The sequence below is a fragment of the Pseudorca crassidens genome, chromosome 15, assembly GCF_039906515.1.
Source record: "Pseudorca crassidens isolate mPseCra1 chromosome 15, mPseCra1.hap1, whole genome shotgun sequence".
Classification (NCBI taxonomy): domain Eukaryota; kingdom Metazoa; phylum Chordata; class Mammalia; order Artiodactyla; family Delphinidae; genus Pseudorca; species Pseudorca crassidens.
In genome coordinates, this window is record NC_090310.1 from 26,689,711 (window position 1) to 26,708,255 (window position 18,545).

The 18,545-nt window shown below is 40.0% G+C and overlaps 1 protein-coding gene across 5 annotated transcripts in view; it reads left to right on the forward strand.

Annotated features, from left to right (window-relative positions):
* PDXDC1 (pyridoxal dependent decarboxylase domain containing 1) overlaps positions 1-18,545 on the forward strand; it is a 51,041-nt gene that overhangs the window by 15,863 nt on the left and 16,633 nt on the right. For 3 of the 5 annotated variants that reach the window (XM_067706568.1, XM_067706567.1, XM_067706569.1), the window contains 10 exons: positions 1,438-1,518; positions 3,243-3,389; positions 4,561-4,750; positions 6,411-6,479; positions 7,525-7,603; positions 10,481-10,565; positions 11,440-11,488; positions 11,641-11,742; positions 12,615-12,740; positions 16,996-17,046. In XM_067706568.1, the coding sequence (XP_067562669.1) occupies positions 1,438-1,518; positions 3,243-3,389; positions 4,561-4,750; positions 6,411-6,479; positions 7,525-7,603; positions 10,481-10,565; positions 11,440-11,488; positions 11,641-11,742; positions 12,615-12,740; positions 16,996-17,046 (979 nt within the window). The remainder of the gene's footprint in view (positions 1-1,437; positions 1,519-3,242; positions 3,390-4,560; positions 4,751-6,410; positions 6,480-7,524; positions 7,604-10,480; positions 10,566-11,439; positions 11,489-11,640; positions 11,743-12,614; positions 12,741-16,995; positions 17,047-18,545) is intronic. The other 2 variants (XM_067706570.1, XM_067706571.1) reach the window with 1 other exon arrangement.

Consider the following 18,545-nt stretch of genomic DNA (forward strand, 5'->3'; position numbering starts at 1 on the left):
CAGCTGAGAACAGGAACCAAATCTTGTTAAGTCTCCTCATCCCAGGCCTACTGAAGGGAATTAAAGCGTTCCACTCATCCCACAGAAGTTTCCCTAGAAGACATACTACCAAGAACATCCGTAATTCTCAGAGTGGGAGGGCATTAATGTCACCGGTCAGGAGTACTCACACTAATAATGCTAATAGCCAGCGCCTGAGATAGCAGTTCCCCAGGCGTGGCATTCGGTGCTTTTCATGGACTAACAGCATCCTCACAGTTGTATAATGTAGGGCTTCGTGAGTTTCAGTAGCTTGCTCGAGGTCATGTGGCCTCATCTCTACACAATGTCCAAGGATCAGAGTCCCTCACACGTGAAGGTCAGCACCTTGAGGAAGATAGGTTTGGGGACATTGTTTTGATGGTGCTTTTTGAAAAGAGATAACTTTTTTGGGGGGGTGCTGCATTGGGTCTTCATTGCTGCGCATGGGCTTTCTCTAGTTGCGGCAAGTGGGGGCTACTCTTTGTTGCAGTGCGCAGGCTTCTCATTGCAGTGGCTTCTCTTGTTGCAGAGCACAAGCTCTAGGTGCACGGGCTTCAGTAGTTGTGGCTCACGGGCTCTAGAGCACAGGCTCAGTAGTTGTGGCACACGGGCTTAGTGGCTCTACGGCATGTGGGATCTTCCTGGACCAGAGCTCGAACACATGTCCCCTGCATTGGCAGGCAGATTCTGAACCACTGTGCCACCAGGGAAGCCCGAAAGAGAGAACTTTTTATTAGTCACATTCTCATTAATAAAGTGATAGTATTTTGACATCACATGTTTTACAAGTTGCCTTGCCATTGCTTAGAACTTCACCTTTCACATTCTTCTCATAAGTTTCCACCTCCTCATGTGATGAGCGTTTAAAAACATATCTTGGATAGAAGTAAGTGTTTACACTGCAAGTGAATCTGCAGTTTCCCCAGCTTGGGGAAGAGGTAATAATAAATCATGCTTGCATTTCATGTTTAGCTCTGTTAGAACAAACAGACAAGACTCCCACATGGAGAGAAGCTAGATACACCAGTGGCACTGGAGTATTCTTGCTGCTTTTGTGACCTTCCAACAGCTTATAAGGACTACTTCGGCCCTTATTACATGCTTATTAAATAGTCTCCAAGATTCAAATGAACAGGTAGAGAAATATTGCTAAAGCAGGTGAAATTTTTAAAAATCAAATTAATATTTAGGCAGAAGATTAATCACAAGTAAGGTTATATTCAGAATTCAGTTGATAATTTGAGGTTTGTTTTAAAAATGATGTATACTGTATCTCAAAACACATTATTTCTTTCGTAGCTCCTCAGTTAAAAAAGAAAACATGTCAAGCTAATTTAGATGAGAGAAAATAGTGAGAGACTGGTGAGGGATGTGTGCTGTTTCCACCTGTTTGTCAGCTGTTTTTCTGTTCTGCAGTGGACAGGACATGGTGAGCATCCTCCAGTTAGTTCAGAATCTGATGCACGGAGATGAAGATGAGGAGCCCCAGAGTACCCGGTAATGGAGAACAGTTGGCAGCTTCTGTTTGAAAGTATATGTGTTCTTGATTTTGATAATGATTGCATTCTCACAAGTTGCTGCAGTAATAAGCTATATTTAATTCCTAGTTACATGTGATATTAAAATGATGTTCAGTTTCTTCAGAGAGACATTGACATATTTTAGATAATATATTTTGTAAAAGGAAGTCATTTACTAAAATCTTGTCGTTTTTATGGTCTTGTGTCTTAGGGAGGGGCTGGCACAGGGGCCAGAGCATAGCTGCTGTGTGCTTTTCTGTTTCTGACTGCTTCTGCTCCTGTGCTTCCGCCTCTGATTGCTGAGAAGTGCTGCAGCTGAATTCATTGGTGGCAGGCCACTTTGTGAATCATCTGTTTATTTTATTTCTGTTTATGCATCTATCAAGCAATTTATTTAGTTTCATTTTCTGTTTAATAGTTTTAAATTTAATTTTTTTGGAGTAAGTAATTCATTCTTCCAGTTCAAATTTCAAAAGATAGAAAGGGTGTATACACAAAGGCAATTTTCCTTCTTACCTCTGCCTCCCTACCTTGTTCTCCTTCCTAGAGATAAGTTGCCAGTTTCTTGTGTATTCGTCAGAGATATTTCATGTGTATGTACACCCAAGCAAAATGTCTGTGCTCACCCCCTCCAGTACCTAAATACTATGCATGTTGTTCTGTGACTTGCTATTTTCATTTATGTCTTGGAATTCCTGGCATAGCAGTATACAAGGAGCTTTCTCCTTTAAGAGCTGTTTAGTGTTACTCTAAATGGATGAGCCATATTTTATTTAACTAGTCTCCTTTTCATGTTTTACTCTTACGAACATTCCTACAGCCAGTAACTCTGTACATGTGTCATTTCTCATAGAAGAAGTGTTTCTGTAGATTAAAGTCCTAGAAGTGGGATTGCTGGGCCAGATAAGTTTGTGCATTTGTAAATTTGACAGATATTGCCAAATTTCCCTTCGTGGAATTGTGCCAATTGACATTCCCACCCATAATGTGTGAGAGTACATCTTTCCCCACACCTTTGCCTGAAAGGGTATTAGCAGACTTAAGGATCGTTGCCAGTCTGATAGGTGAGAAATGATATTTCAGCATAGTTTTAGTTTGCATTTTTCTTATGAACCAGATTAAGTGTCTTTTTGTATGTTTTAAGACACATTTATATTCCCTATTCTATGAACTGTCTCCTTTGCCCAGTATCCTGTCAATTTTTTGTTTTTTTCTTTTTACATTTATTCTTTATAAGGGAAATTAGTCCATCCACTTTAATAATATGTAAAACAATACCTAGTTCCCCTTGAATGTGCTGTGTTGTTATAAATAGCTATTTAATGCAGGGAATTGATCTTCATCTGTTGATTATTAAATTTTCTGCACATTTTAGCTCTACTCTCCATAGTTCTTCAACTGGTATTTAATTTAAAAAACTTTTTTGGAGAAAATTATTCAAAAACAGTTTGTGTATTTAGTTGGTATTCAATAAAAACGATATTTATCTCCTAGGACTTGAATTTAAAAAAAAAATTTCCCCCCAAACTATTAATACCTTATGCATTGAATTTTCTAAATGTATCTCAGTGTCTGCCTTCTAGGCCATTAAATGCATTTCGAGTCTGACAGAAATTTCTGTGGAATAATGTGTCTCTGTGTTTTATATATTTATGCTTTGACTAATACTTTTTTTTTAATCTAATAAATTTTGATTAACAGAATCCAGAATATTGGAGAACAAGGTCATATAGCTTTGTTGGGGCACAGTCTGGGAGCTTACATTTCAACTCTGGACAAAGAGAAGCTGAGAAAACTTACAACTAGGATACTTTCAGACACTACCTTATGGCTATGCAGAATTTTCAGGTAATAAGTTTTTAGTTTCTGGTAAAGACATTTATGCGTTGGTTATAGACTGTGAGAGATCTGTTTTCTGGAGCTATGCTACCTGGGTTCAGCTCTGCCTCTTCCCTTTCCTCTTGGAAGCGTTGCTTAACCACTCCATGCCTCAGTTTCCTTATCTATGAAATGGGGATAGCCTTAATATCTATTTGATGACATTGTTGTGAGGATTACATGAACTAATGAATTAATACATGTAAAGAGCTGAGAACATGAGCACATACATGTTGGATAATGTCCACAGTTACTTGTTCTTAAGATTCCTAATTGGCACATGTTGATAGAAGGTACAGCAGTGGAATAGGTTCAAGTATTTTTAATCAAAGTATTAGCTGTGCTTTAGTAAAAAGGAAATGCTGTTGTAAGGAAGATGAGTATGTGTTATGAAATTGAAATTTGCTTTATACTGTGATAATATTGGCATTATTAAGGAATTCTAGCAGACTAAGGAGTCAGTAGAAGAAATGGGACCAATGGTATTTTGTGTTTATTTATGCTATTACGTTTATGGAAAAGGAATGTTTACCTAACGTTGGAACATTTAACTTAGGAGACTTATTTTCAGATGCTGGGAAAGAGCTTGACCTGGCGAGAGTATGAATTTGCCTAACTGTATGGCAAAGGAGAAATTTTCTTCTGTTCTAATAAAAATCCAATACCTGTAACTGAAAATCTCTCTGTCCTTCTTTTTGGAGAATGAGAAGAATAAAATGTCCCAGGCAGATATTAGTGAAAGCAAAAGTTAGGCTGACTAGCATTTTTGACAGTTTCACTTAACTTTGGATGTTTTAGGGCTGAAACTACTAAGAACCATGCCTGCATTATCCAGTGCTGGCTTTATTGTAAAGTAAGCCAGTGCATGATCTTCAGCCTTTTTATATCTGAGGGATTCCCATTCTCTACTGGTTTTCATAGTTTCTGCTCTTTCTGGAGCTGGGTGTGGATGAGGGGTCATTGCCTCTGTTCTTTATAACCTCTTTATAGCTGCAGTGAGGTGTCAGCCCACTGAGATGAGGGTGATTCCGATCTCCTTTCACTGAGATAGGAATTGAGAAAAGAATTACTTCCATGGTTATAAGACTGGGATATAATATCAGAGATAAGAACATACTGACATATGGGTGTCTCTTAACAGGTATGAAAATGGCTGTGCTTATTTCCACGAAGAAGAAAGAGAAGGACTTGCAAAGATCTGTAGGCTTGCCATTCATTCCCGTTATGAAGATTTTGTGGTGGATGGGTTCAATGTGTTATATAACAAGACGCCTGTTATATATCTAAGTGCTGCTGCTAGGCCTGGCCTGGGCCAGTACCTCTGTAATCAGGTAATGCGGCATAAGGTGGATATTTTAAAGAAACGATGTTTTGTTCTGTCCTGGAAGTTTTTCTTTAGCTGCTGTTTTTTTCAAGTGAAAAGAAAGGTGATTTTCTTATAAGCTTGTTTTGTCATTATTATGTATAAATGTGTATTAATAAATTTAGATATATATATATGTATTTTTTTTTAGTTGCCCAAAGGCAACCACAGTCAACACGTTACTTTATTTCCTTTCAGACTTGGCTTAATCAGAGTGTATGTGTGTTTTTACATAGCTATAGCTGGCTTTTTTCACTTACTGTTATACAGGTTCATATCATGTTTTACCAGTTCTCCAAAGTAAAGTATGTTTTTAATATCTTCATAATATTCCTTCAAGTGAGTATATAGTATTTTAACTGTTTCCCTTTTGGGTAATTAGAGTGTTCACATTCTTTTGCTTTTTATGACCATTTTGAGGAAGTGCTCTTCGTATAGTGCTTTTATGGACATCTTTGTGCATGAAGCTTTTCTATACTTTGGGTTGTATTCCTCAGATGGATTTTCAGAGCCAGTCTAGAATTATTAGATCAAAGAGCATTACCTTTTTTTTTTTTTTTTTTTGCATTACCATTTTTTAAAGTTCATGGTAGCCTGATTACAGGGCTACCTTGAGTCAAGAACTTGTTAAGCCTCTTGGCCAAGAATGTTTTAAAGTAAAACCCATAGGATTGGAGGGGTTGTCTTTTGTAAGATGGAGGAGTCCAGGGAGATACATAGGGGAAACTCAGGGCTTAAGTTGATTCTGAGCTGTGGTCATTGGTGGCAAGAAATTATGTCCTCTTCTTGAGGGTGTACAAAATAAGGAGTTTTATAATATCTCTGTAGAAACATGAAACAAATTACTTATTGAGTACCTACTGTAGGCCAGGCTCTTATGGACCCAGAGCTGTCTTGGAACAGCAGTCCAATCTGCGAAAGATGTGTGAGAGTGTTCTGTTAAGTGGGAAAGGTAGGTGACAGAATAGTCATGTTCATGTTTTAAAAAGTGTGTACATGCTTATATGCATATGTTTTTTATACCTAGAAATATATATATATTTTTGCCTAGCAATTATCTGCTTATGGGGGGGGATTTTCACTTTTAATTTCTATAATTTTTTATTGTGTGTTTTACTTGGGTTTCACTTTCATAATTTAAAAGAAAAATTCTTTAAGGGGATAAAGTGTGAATAAAGTGCTTGTTAAATTTTTGGTCTTTAAATGCTTCCAAGTTTTAGTTATACAGAGCAATATGCTGCAAATGTTAAAAAAATTCCTAAAACATATACTCCTTAAGGATTTGGAAGCTAAAAATGAGGAATATAAAATTTATTCGACAATTACTGTCTCCATAACGCTGACTTCATTTCTCTCAAGAGATGTACATCTGCTAGTCCATATCTATTGCTTTTTAGGAATGGGTGGACCCATAAATATTGTACTTTGAATGCCTTTAGCCGGTGTTATTTACCACTTATCCTTGGAGGAAGGATTCTGAATTATCCCCCCAAATGCTCATATTGCGAGTTCCTAAGGAGAGAGAATATTTAAAAAGAATAATTGTGACTTAGAGCCACAATCTTTTGGGGACATAAGGGAATGGTGACAAAGATCTTTCTTGTAAAATTGCATGTTTCTTCTTGCAGCTTGGCTTGCCCTTCCCCTGCTTGTGTCGTGTACCCTGTAACACTATGTTTGGATCCCAGCATCAGATGGTGAGTTCTTTAGGTTTATAAAATAATAAAGAATTGTGTTTTGAAACCGTACCTTCCTTTAAACTGCAGTTCTGTTTGCTGGCCTCCAGATAATTATTAGCTTATTCATGGATTGCTTAGATCTTCCTATTGCATAATACATGCTGCCAGGTTTGAATGTCCAGGAAGATTGGCTGGCATAAAGGTGAGGAGCACCTGGCTCTTAAGGAATCTTGTAATCACTGTATCACCTGTTTTAAGTAGAAACATGGAGTCCAGTTAAGCCTCAGAAATTCCTTCTAAAGCTCATTCTTTCAAATGGTTATCACTGTTGCCTGGATTTGTGAATGGGCAGATTTTGATTATTGTAATCCTTGGCATTGGATTCTGCTTATTTTTAGACATGCAAGTGATAAGCCTTTCCATACTGAAGTCAGAAGCAAAAGGGATAGGTTTTAGGGTTCTGCGTTTCTTTTTTTTTTTTTTTGCCATACGCGGGCCTCTCACTGTTGTGGCCTCTCCCATTGCGGAGCACAGGCTCCGGACGCTCAGGCTCAGCAGCCATGGCTCACGGGCCCAGCCGCTCTGCGGCATGTGGGATCTTCCCGGACCGGGGCACGAACCCGTGTCCCCTGCGTCGGCAGGTGGACTCCCAACAACTGTGCCACCAGGGAAGCCCTCTGCATTTCTTTTTCAAGGTAGTTAGATTTTCTGGTTCAGATACGTCAATGAGTAATATCAGAGACACATTTTTGGTTGTTTTTGGTGGGGGGGTGGGGGTTTGAGAGAACATTCTTTTTTATTGTAAATGTTTAAAACTAGAGAAATGTTGGTTCTGTATGTCCAGTTTCTAACTTGAATCTCATTTAACTGATTTTTCTAGTTAGTCTTCAAGGAAAACGATTTTATTTTCACAACTGTGATTGGAGAAAAAAGGAAAATTGTCAAGAAAAGAATTGCTCTGATAAATTCTGAGAGTCATCTTCTTTTAGAAGTTAGAATTTTTCAGTGTATACGCTTTTGTGCTGGTTGTCTCATGTTTTTGTGGTTTGTCTTTCAATCCCAGGACGTTGCCTTCCTGGAGAAACTGATTAAAGATGACATAGAACGAGGAAAACTGCCCCTGTTGCTTGTTGCAAATGCTGGTAGGTATTATGAACCTGAATCTTCCATTTTGGACATACAAGAAAGAGGCTAGATAGTTAGCCTAAAAGAGATCAAGTCTTAAGAATGTTTGTGTGCCACATGTTTAAGGAAGGTCGGTATCAGCACTGTGGTGAGAATTACAGTACTAAAGTTTTAGCTCATTAGATTCCCTTAATTGTTGGTTTGTTTTGGGAGTTCTTGTTTGTGTGTATATACTTTTTCATTTAGGTTGTGCTTCTCTATTCCTTCATATGCTTCCTTTCTAAATTGAATTTTTTTTTTTTTTTTTTTTGGCTGTGTTGGGTCTTCGTTGCTGCACGCAGGTTTTTCTCTAGTTGCAGCGAGCAGGGGCTATTCTTTGTTGCATGTGTGGGCTTCTCATTGTGGTGGCTTCTCTTGTTGCAGAGCACGGGCTCTAGGTGCACAGGCTTCAGTAGTTGTGGCATGTGGGCTCAGTAGTTGTGGCTCGCAGGCTCTAGAGCGCAGGCTCAGTAGTTGTGGCGCACGGGCTTAGTTGCTCCGTGGCATATGGGATCTTCCTGGCCCAGGGCTCAAACCCGTGTTCCCTGCATTGGCAGGTGGATTCTTAACCACTGTGCCACCAGGGAAGCCCTAAATTAAATTCTTAAATGTCACATTTAAATGTCCACCTTTGAGACAGCCGGTTAGCTACCACTTTCTGCTGTGCTCACCACATTGTATTCAGCATTGTACTTGAAGCTCTAGATAGTGGAGTAAGGCAAGAAAAATAATTAAATGACATACAGTTTGGAAAGGAAGAATAAACTGTCTTTATTTGCAGATGGCATGATTGTATAGGTAGAAAGTCCTAAGGAAACCACAAAGAACAGCCATTGGAACTAATAAGCAGATCTATCAAGCTTGCAATGAACAATTGAAATTTAAATGCCATTCATAATAGCATCAAGAAAAAAACCTTTATGGATAAATTTAACAAAATAAGGCAAGATATGTACACTGAAAACTACAGAATGTTGCTGAGAGAAATTCAAGAAGACCCAAATAAATGGAACAATATGGCATGTGCATGGGTTGAAAGACGCAATATTATTAAGTCATATCTCCCCAAATTAATCTATAGATTCAACTCAATCCTTATCAAAATCTCAGCAGACTTCCCATTTCTTATAGAAATTGATGAGCTGATTTTAAAATTTATATGGACATAAAAGGATCTAAGAAGAGACAAAATAATTGTGAAAAAGAACAACACTGGAAGACTTATCCTATCTGACTTTTAGACTTACTGTACAGCTACAAATAAAAGAGTGTGAGATTGGGCTTCCCTGGTGGCGCAGTGGTTGAGAGTCTGCCTGCAGATTCAGGGGACACGGGTTCATGCCCCGGTCCGGGAAGATCCCACATGCCACGGGGCAGCTGGGCCCGTGAGCCATGGCCGCTAAGCCTGCGCGTCCGGAGCCTGTGCTCCGCAACAGGAGAGGCCACAACAGTGAGAGACCTGCGTACCGCAAAAAAAAAAAAAAAGAAAGAAACATAACCAGTCTACTATCAATCACTTAATAGATGGGAGAGGCTGCAGTTTACACGTGATTGAGTGGTTTACCAGTGTGACTACATAGTCACCAGAGTGCACGTCCCAGTGGTTAGCAAGCGGGCGTTGCCACAAAAGGAAGAGAGCCCGAATGTGGTCCAGTCACTTAAACACGGCACAATGCTTTATGTTTTGATGGCTCATGTGACACAACCCATGCGTTGGCCTTTGATCTTGTTTCAACTAAACTAAATGTGTCATTTTAGATTTTTTTTTAAAATTTGAGACAAATTTGGATGGGGGGAGGAGTGGAGTTGTCAGCCCTTTTCCTGGCATAACCCCTGCAAAAGAAGCACTTGTATTAGTTGTGTTTGTTGAAGAGCGTTAGAAATCTTGTTAGGTGGGTTCTGCTAACTGGAAATTTAGGACAGTTGGGAGAATGTGTGACTGTGCCTTTTACTAAAGGCTCTGTGAGGAGGATCTGCCCAGCAAAGCCTGCAGTGTAAACAGATCACCTAGGGAATGGGTTAAAGTGTGTAATATGTTTCAACTGACTTCAGAATGCTTTCTATACTAAAACAAAGTACCTCTCGGGAATTCCCTGGTGGTCTAGTGGTTAGGATTCTGCGCGTTCACTGCCATGGCCTGGGTTCAATTCCTGGTCAGGGAACTGAGATCCTGCAAGCCGTGCAGTGCAGCAAAAAACAAAAAAGAAAACAAACAAAAAAACCACAAAGGACCTCTCAAATTTGGTTAAAACAAACAAAACAAATTCATCTATGTATTTTTTTATAGAGAGCACACCTAAATAAAAATTACCCAGAAAGTGATAAAAAGTAAGTGTGGAAAAGGGATATCTTGGGCAAATGCTAACGAAACACAAGTACTGTAGCAAGGTTGCTGTGAGATAAAATAGACTTCATATTAATAATGATTCATGGCATCTACTCAGAGATATAACAGGTATGAATGCTTATGAATATAACTTTGAAATATATAAAGGAAAAGTTGATAGAATACAAGTGTAAATTGACAAAACCACAATCTTGGTGGGAGACTTGAATATATTTCTCATGAAACATCAGATCAAGTAAATAGAAAATAAGTATATAGAGGATTTAAATAACACAGTTAACAAGTTTGATTTTATAGATACATATAGTGAACAATACACACTCTTCAAAACTTGAATAACCAGTTTGCAAAAGTTGATTTTAAGCCAGTCCACAAAGAAAATCTCAATAAAACAGAGCTACAGTGTTACTTCTCTCATAGGGAGATAATGTATATAGAAGCTTTTATCATGCTGCAAAGACTCAGAAAATATTTGTTTTAGTATCCTTTCTTGTGTGTTTTATCCTAGGAACTGCAGCAGTAGGGCACACAGATAAGATTGGGCGTTTGAAAGAGCTCTGTGAGCAGTACGGCATATGGCTCCACGTGAAAGGGTGAGTGGAGGGGAATTTGGCTGCATGGTGGGCTGGCAGAGTGCCCAGGAGGAGCTCACTTTGTCGTCACATATATCACTAAGGGCTCTTTGGCTTGCAGATTACAAAATTACCCAAATTGGCTTAAGCAGGAAGTTTTATTGGCTCCCATAGCTAAGAAGACAAGTGTTAGGATTGGCCTTAGGCACCACGTCAGCCAGGTCACTTGGCTGAAGTTCCTCCATGGTGGTGGCTCCGTCTGTAGATAGCCTTTCCTGTTCTGGTGCAGAGTTGCTGCAGCAACTCCATCCGCCTTTCCAGGTGTGTGCAGAGGGTCAGAAGTCCCAGCAGGAGTCTCATACTGAGCCAGTTGCTGTGGCGAGGGAAATGTAACACTCTTAATAGTTTAGGTGATTTGTGAAGCTGTGGTCTCATAGAAGAGATTGGGGTGGCTTCCCAGAAGGCCATTGGACTGCTGCTAAGAGAAGAGAGGGGAGAGGATGCAGGGCAGCCCAAGTAGTCCATTTCCAGGACATCATACACGTACATGGTGCGTTGCTTTTTAATTTGTCCCTCTGGGAAAGAATGATGACTGGGAGATAATACTGGTATCTACCAAAGATATAAAATAAGACACCCATTACACTAAGTAAGTAGATGACACCCCCTGAAATACGTTTTGATTAAAATGCATTTTCCAGGTTTTCCTGAAAGTTGTATATGTACCACACTTTATGTTGCTGTTATAAAAGCTACCAACACAGCTGAAAGACATGTAAATGTCAGTGTGGAACAGCACAGCCCTTTTTAAAAAATTTTTTTTAATTTAAAATGTGTACTTAGTGAATAAGCAGCAGTAAGTAATTAGTTCTTAGGTCTGTGTTTTTTCTTCCAGTGTGAATCTGGCAACATTGGCTCTAGGTTATGTCTCCTCATCAGTGCTGGTATGTTGTTGATTTACTAAATACTGTGTTTTTAAGAAGGAATTTAACATCACTTAATCCCTGATGGCTTTTCACAGTTTTTATGAATGGAGAAGGGTGTTGGGTTTAGTGTATCCTGATAGTGTAACAAGAAGTTGTTCTCTCTGTGGTAGGCTGCAACCAAATGTGACAGCATGACGTTGACTCCAGGCCCATGGCTGGGTTTGCCAGCAGTTCCTGCTGTGACGCTTTATAAGCACGATGATCCTGCCTTGGTAAGCTTACTCTCACTGGGAGGGAGTGGGGAGTGGCTAATAATCATTGGGTCTGGGGGCAAAATACAGAAAAAGGAAAAAGTGAACACTTTCCTTAATGTTACCTCTGTGACTTTTTTTTTGAAAAAAATGTTTTTGACATAAATGAAACTATGCCATATATATTTTTCTATTTAGTCTCCCCATACTACCCCATGTGTATGAAAAACTTTTTATCACTGTGTAATATTCCATCACTTGAGTACCACAGTTATTTAATAATTCTCCATTTGTGAACTTTTAGGCTGTTTTCAAATTTTTGTTACTAAAATAATGAGCATCATTCTGTGTTTCAAATTATTCCTTACACTGGGTTCCCAGAAGTGGAATTAATAATGAGTAAGAGTATTTTAAGGTTCTTGATCCACATTGTCTAAAAGGTTGTAACATGATATAGTTTTTAAAAGCATAGTGGTGGTTCTTGTTAGTGGATCAGTTAGTGAGAGGCATATGCAAAATAAGCTTTCATTGATTCTTCTTAAACAGTTAATACCTTGCTCTGGTGATAATGGCCAGGTGTTTGAGGATGCTCAGAACAGCCTTGGGAGGGGCCGCTTGAATGGCTAAGCGCTCCAGCTCTGGGATGAACCCATTTGGATTCTCATCTTGGCTTTGCCACATCTTAGCCGTGAACCCTTAGACAAAGCAAGGTCTCTGAGCTAAGTTGCCTGGAATACTTACCTCATGGAGTTGTTTGATGATCAAATGAATAATGCAAGCCAAGTGCCTGCATAGCATCTGACACAAACCAAGTGCATAGTAAATGGTAACTAGTTAGTTCTGCTATGTGATTTCATTGGCTTTGATTAATAAACCCATATTGGCTTTTTTAGACTTTAGTTGCCGGTCTTACATCAAATAAGCCAACAGACAAGCTCCGTGCTCTGCCACTGTGGTTGTCTTTACAATACTTGGGACTTGATGGGATTGTGGAGAGGATTAAGCATGCCTGTCAGCTGGTGAGTAGAAACCTGAAGTTCAAATGAGTCACAGATACTCCATGGCAAAAACAGAGACAGAAAAATGCTTCATTGATTTACCCTCCCCCCAATACCTTGTTGTCTGGATTTCCCATCTCATAAGCAAGCAGACTAATTTCCCTGCATATATAGGTTTCTTGTTCAAAGTTCTGGGAGAGACTGCTGGGGCTGTCCCAGCATTTGTGTCCATATGAAATCAGATTAAAATGAATGCCGGTGTCAGCATGGGGGAGAAAAGAAGTCCCAAGGTGACAGCGAAGGAGTGGAGAAGAATGCAGAAGCTGGGATAAATGTTCCACTTGACTGACCGACTCTTGAGGGTAAAGAAATATGATGGTTGAGGGGAGTAAGGCTGGCATGGATATTTTTAACAGCCACCACCAGCTTGGGCTCCCAAATTGCAAGGCTCTAGGGACAATTTTAATTCTCTGTTTGAGGTGTTCTAATTGTGAAAAATATATAATTATGTTGTAGTTTAGAAAGCAAAAAAAATGCCATATTTACACAGTTTGAGAGCTGAGTTCTACCTAAGTCTAAAGCATGATGTCACCTTTCTGTACCTCCAATTCCTCACCTGTAGAATAGGGGTGATGATGTGATGGCAGATTGTTATGAGGACTTAGTTCGTAAATGTAAAGCTCTTATAGCAGCACCTAGTCATATAGGAAGGTATGCAGATAGTTTAAAAATAAATCTTTGTTTTAAATATGTTCTTGGAATTGACACTTCCTCATGTCATTTTTATATTTAAGAAAAATTAGTATTTTCATATTACTGTAGCAGGAGTCCTTTGGTTTATAATATTAGGATAGTTCATTTTAACATTAGTTTCTAATGAAATAGAAACATTCTAAATGAAGTAGTTTCATTTTTATATTAAGTAATATTAAGATTTATGTTCATTATGTTTACAGAAGCACCACATTTTTAAAAACATTTTCTCACTGGGCTGTTGGCTCACATCTTGAGGTTTGGTCCTTTGGAAGGAGAAGCCTTCATCGCCATGGTAACTAAGTCAGTTTGGGGAAGGTTTGGGCACTCCAGGGAGAGTTTTTCAATTCCCTTCAGTGTTTTTCAATTCCCTTCAGTGTTTTTCAATTCAATTCAATGGGGCGCAGGAAAATAATGATGACAATTAGCCACCAAACACTTGAGGTCACTGCAGCTCTGGCATCTTCCTGCCAGCAAACGCTGTGGCGGATCTCAAACCCTCCTGAGCACTTGACTCTGCTGCTGACTCACTGCTGCTAAATGCACATGTGAAAACCGCATGGAGGTTTAGCAGGTGTGCTCGCCTGTGTCCAGTCCTGCCTTTGTAGTCCGCACCAGGTCGCATGTTTCCTGAAAGCAAAAATCAGTGTCCTTCTTTTCTTCCTCCTTCTCATCTTCGTCTTCGTGGGAAGCAGTTCCTGAGCATTTACTCAGTGCCAGGCGCTGCGCAGCACCGTGGATGCAGGCTCTCACTTGGTCCCTACAGCTTCCCCAGAATATAAGGTCCACTGATAACATATTAATTAGTTTTCATGAGGGGTTTTCCTGTGTCCAACACTCAAATAAACATCTGTTGAATTAATGACCCCCAGGCCATGCAGTATATGTTATTTTGTCCCCACATTAGTGATGAGAGAGCTGGGATTGAGATATTAACGATGATGACAGTCGTCATCACTTACGTAATGCATGCCACGTTCTAGACACCTAACGTATATCAACTTGTGGAGGATAGATACTGTCACCCCACTATGTAGTTGAGGGAACGGAAGCACAGAGAGGCTGAGAAACTTGTCCAAGGTCATAGCTAGTAAGTGGCAGATAAGTAATTTACCCACAGTCCCACAGGTGGTAAGGGGCAGAGCCAGGTTTTGAACCCAGATGTGGTTATTCCAGACCCTACGCTCCTGACCAACTCTTAACGGTGCTATGCACTCTCATTTACCTTTGCTCTTCCTCCCAATATCAATACTGTGCCTTGCACACATTTGCACTCGGTAGTTTGGTTTTGTTTTTTTTCTGTTTTTGTTTTTGTTTTTTAACATTTTCTTGGCCACGCCATGTGGTATGTGGAATCTTAGTTCCCGACCATGGATTGAACCCACACCCCTTGCATTGGAAGCACAGAGTCTTAACCACTGGACCACCAGGGAAGCCCCTGGTTTTCTGTTTTTTGTTTTTGTTTTTGAGGTATAATTGACATATAACATTATATTCATTTCAGGAGTACATCATAATGATTTGATATTTGTATGCATTGTTAAAATATCACCACAATACGTCTAGTTAACATCCATCACCACACATAGTTAACAAAAAATTTTCTTTTCTTGTGATAAAGACCTTTAAGATTTATTCTCTTAGCAACTTTCAAACATGCAATACAGTATTAAAGTTACTACAGGGGCTTCCCTGGTGGCGCAGTGGTTAAGAGTCCACCTGCTGATGCAGGGGACATGGGTTCGTGCCCCGGTCCGGGAAGATCCCACATGCCGTGGAGCGGCTGGGCCTGTGGGCCATGGCCGCTGGGCCTGCGCGTCCGGAGCCTGTGCTCCGCAACGGGAGAGGCCACAGCGGTGAGAGGTTCGCGTACTGCCAAAAAAAAAAAAAAAAAAAAAAGTTACTACAGTATTGGGAATTCCCTGGTATTCCAGTGGTTAGGACTTTGTGCTTCTACTGCTGGGCCCTGGTTTCAGTCCCCAGTCGGGGAACTAAGATTCTGCAAGCAGCAAGTTGTGGCCAAAAAAAAAAAAGTTACTACAGTATTATTGACTATATTCCCCATGACTCATTTTTAATAACTGCTGTTTGTACCTTTTGATCCCTTTCACCCACCCACTGCCAGCCCCCGCCTCTAGCAACCACCAGTCTTCTCTGTAGCTATGAGCTTTGTTTTGTTTTGTTTTAGATTTCACATGTAAGTGAGATCATATGGTATTTGTCTTTGTCTGAATTATTTCACTTAGCATAATGCCCTTAAGGTCTACCCATGTTGTTGCAAATGACAAGATTTCATTCTTTTTTATGGCTGATTATTTTCCATCGTGTGTGTGTTTGTGTGTGTGTGTGTGTGTGTGTGTGTGTATCCCATCTCCTTTATCCATTCATCCTTTGATGGACACTTAAGTTGTTTCCGTATCTTGGTGATCATAAATAATGCTGCAGTGAACATATCTTGTTGAATTAGCATTTTCATGTTCTTCAGTTCAGATAACCCACGTGGACTTGCTGGATCATATGGTTGTTCTATTTTTAATTTTTTGCAGAAGCTCCATATGTTTTCCACAGTGGTTGCACCAATTTACATTCCAACCAACAGTTCACAAGCATTCCTTTTTCTCCACATTCTTGTGAACACTTGTCATTTCTTGTCTTTTTGATGACAGCCATTCTAACAGGTGTGAGGTGATATCTCATTGTACTTTTGATTTGCATTTCCCTGATGATTAGCGAAGTTGAGCATCTTTACGTGTGCCTGTTGTCCATCTCTATGTCTGGAAAAATGTCTATTCAGATCTTCTGACCATTTTTTAATTGGATTGTTTGGTTTTTTGCTGTTGAATTGTGTGAGTTATTTGTATATTTTGGATATTAACCCCTTATCAAATAAATGATTTGCAAATATTTTCTCCCATTTCATAGGTTCCCTTTTCATTTTGTTGATTATTTCCTTTGCTGTGCAGAAGCTTTTTAGTCTGACATAGTCTGCTTGTTTAATTTTGCTTTTGTTGCCTTGCACTCAGTAGTTTTTGAATCAATGAATGACCTATATTGCTAATATGACAAATTCACATATGTCTCATTAGAAAAAGCTTTTCTGGAACCACTAAATGTAACTTTTAACTGAAATATTGGGGAATATTTGCAGATGTTTAAATGCAAAAATTGGCAGCTGAAATTAGAAATCATCAAGTTGCAGATGGCTTTATCTGCCTGAGATCCTTGTTTGCAGACCTGCAAAGACTCTCATAAAAACCGCTTCTGGGCTTCCCTTGTGGCGCAGTTGTTGAGAGTCCGCCTGCTGATGCAGGGGACATGGGTCATGCCCTGGTCCGGGAAGATCCCACATGCCGCGGAGCGGCTAGGCCCATGAGCCATGGCCGCTGAGCCTGCGCATCCGGAGCCTGTGCTCCGCAACAGGAGAGGCCACAACAGTGAGAGGCCTGCGTACCACAAAAAAAAAACCCCACAAAAAACGCTTCTTAATATGAAATTACATAAGCTGTTTTTCTGTCACTTGCAGAGTCAGCGATTGCAAGAAAGTTTGAAGAAAGTGAACCACGTCAAAATCTTGGTATAGTATATAATTTGATCTGTTTTTTGAAGTAAATAACTCTTAATTTATTTAAGAGTTAGAATGATTTTCTCCAGATTTGATGCATGTCCATGGAATTGTGGCAGCTCCAGTAAAACTACATTCTTTGGGAGAGAGTCATGCATGTACTGATGACCTAATTCTGCGGTTAGCAGAAAGCCTAGAAATTTGCCCCATATACTGTTTGAACCCATACAGTGCTTTTCATATAATCCATTTGCAGTTTTTATTCTGTTAAAATTTAGCATTGCACTAAGATATAATAAGCACCATTGATTTCACCTGCCCAAGGATTTTTAGAACACCCATTTTCCTGAAATGAAAAATCATTTTGTCTGTGAGTGCTTTGAGCTACTCTTTCTGAAACCCTTTGACCCCAGAGTTGGCATTTGCATGAAGGGGAATAAGGCAGAGAAAAGGGGGCGGCCCTGCTCCTCTTGCCCTGGTAATCTTCCTGAAAGGTACCACCATCTGTCAGAGATTGTGCCCTAAGGCTGGTAACTAGACAAGTAGATGAGGATTTAGGGGGTTTGATAACCAAGTATCAGTTCACGTTTGAATGTTTTCATCTTTTGCTTCATTGTATTTTAGGATTTCAGAAAATATGTAGATCAGATTCTAATTTAAACAGGGTCACTGGTGTTTCTTTGACAATTCTGCAGGATACAGTTAAGTTTAAAACGAATGTTTGAGTTTATTTGGGGTTCAGGTGAGTGCAGTTTATTTCCACTTTAGTACACAGTTCGGTTTAAGTGCGTGAATGGGGGCTGCTCGCATTGCCTTCTGAGTAGGAGCTTGGAGCTACTCAGCTGACCTGAGGTGACTCAAGTCCTAGCCTGGAAGAGGACAGTGGCCCCTCCGGAGAAGCAGAGGGATGAATGTAAGTCAGGAGACTTGGGTTCCAATTTCAGCAGTACCACTGGGGCCCTGTGACACTGACTCATTCTGTTAACCTCCTAAGCCTGTGAGCTCAGCTGTCAGTGAAGGTATGTTGGTTGGACGCCCTTGACTGCAAACAGAGACCTAAATTATGGACTAGAATGAGTGTGCTGGTGGGGTGAAGGCAGTGCTGGGCCTGTGTACTTCCTGTCCCACCCTTGCTGAGCCCTCTGGAGCTCCTCTTCATGTCCTCTCCTTCCTCATTCTCCTCCAAGCAGGGAGGAGCTGATGATGCTAATTGATCTCCAGTTGGTTTAGAACATCTTTGTAAGGCCACATATGGCCCAGGCATAACCCTGCTCCCTCCCTCCCTCCAGTGGCTGCTTTACTCAGTAGGGGGCACAGTAACTGGCAAACACCATGAGGCATTGTGGCCTGTCGGTAATCCATCATCATTATCATCATCATCATCATCACAGATGCTGTTTCTGAAATGCTTGCTGTGTAGCATATGTGGTACTAAGTCCCTTACATGCCTATTTCATTTAACCCTCACAAGTCTCCTTTGTACATGCTGTTCCCTGTACCTGAAAACACTG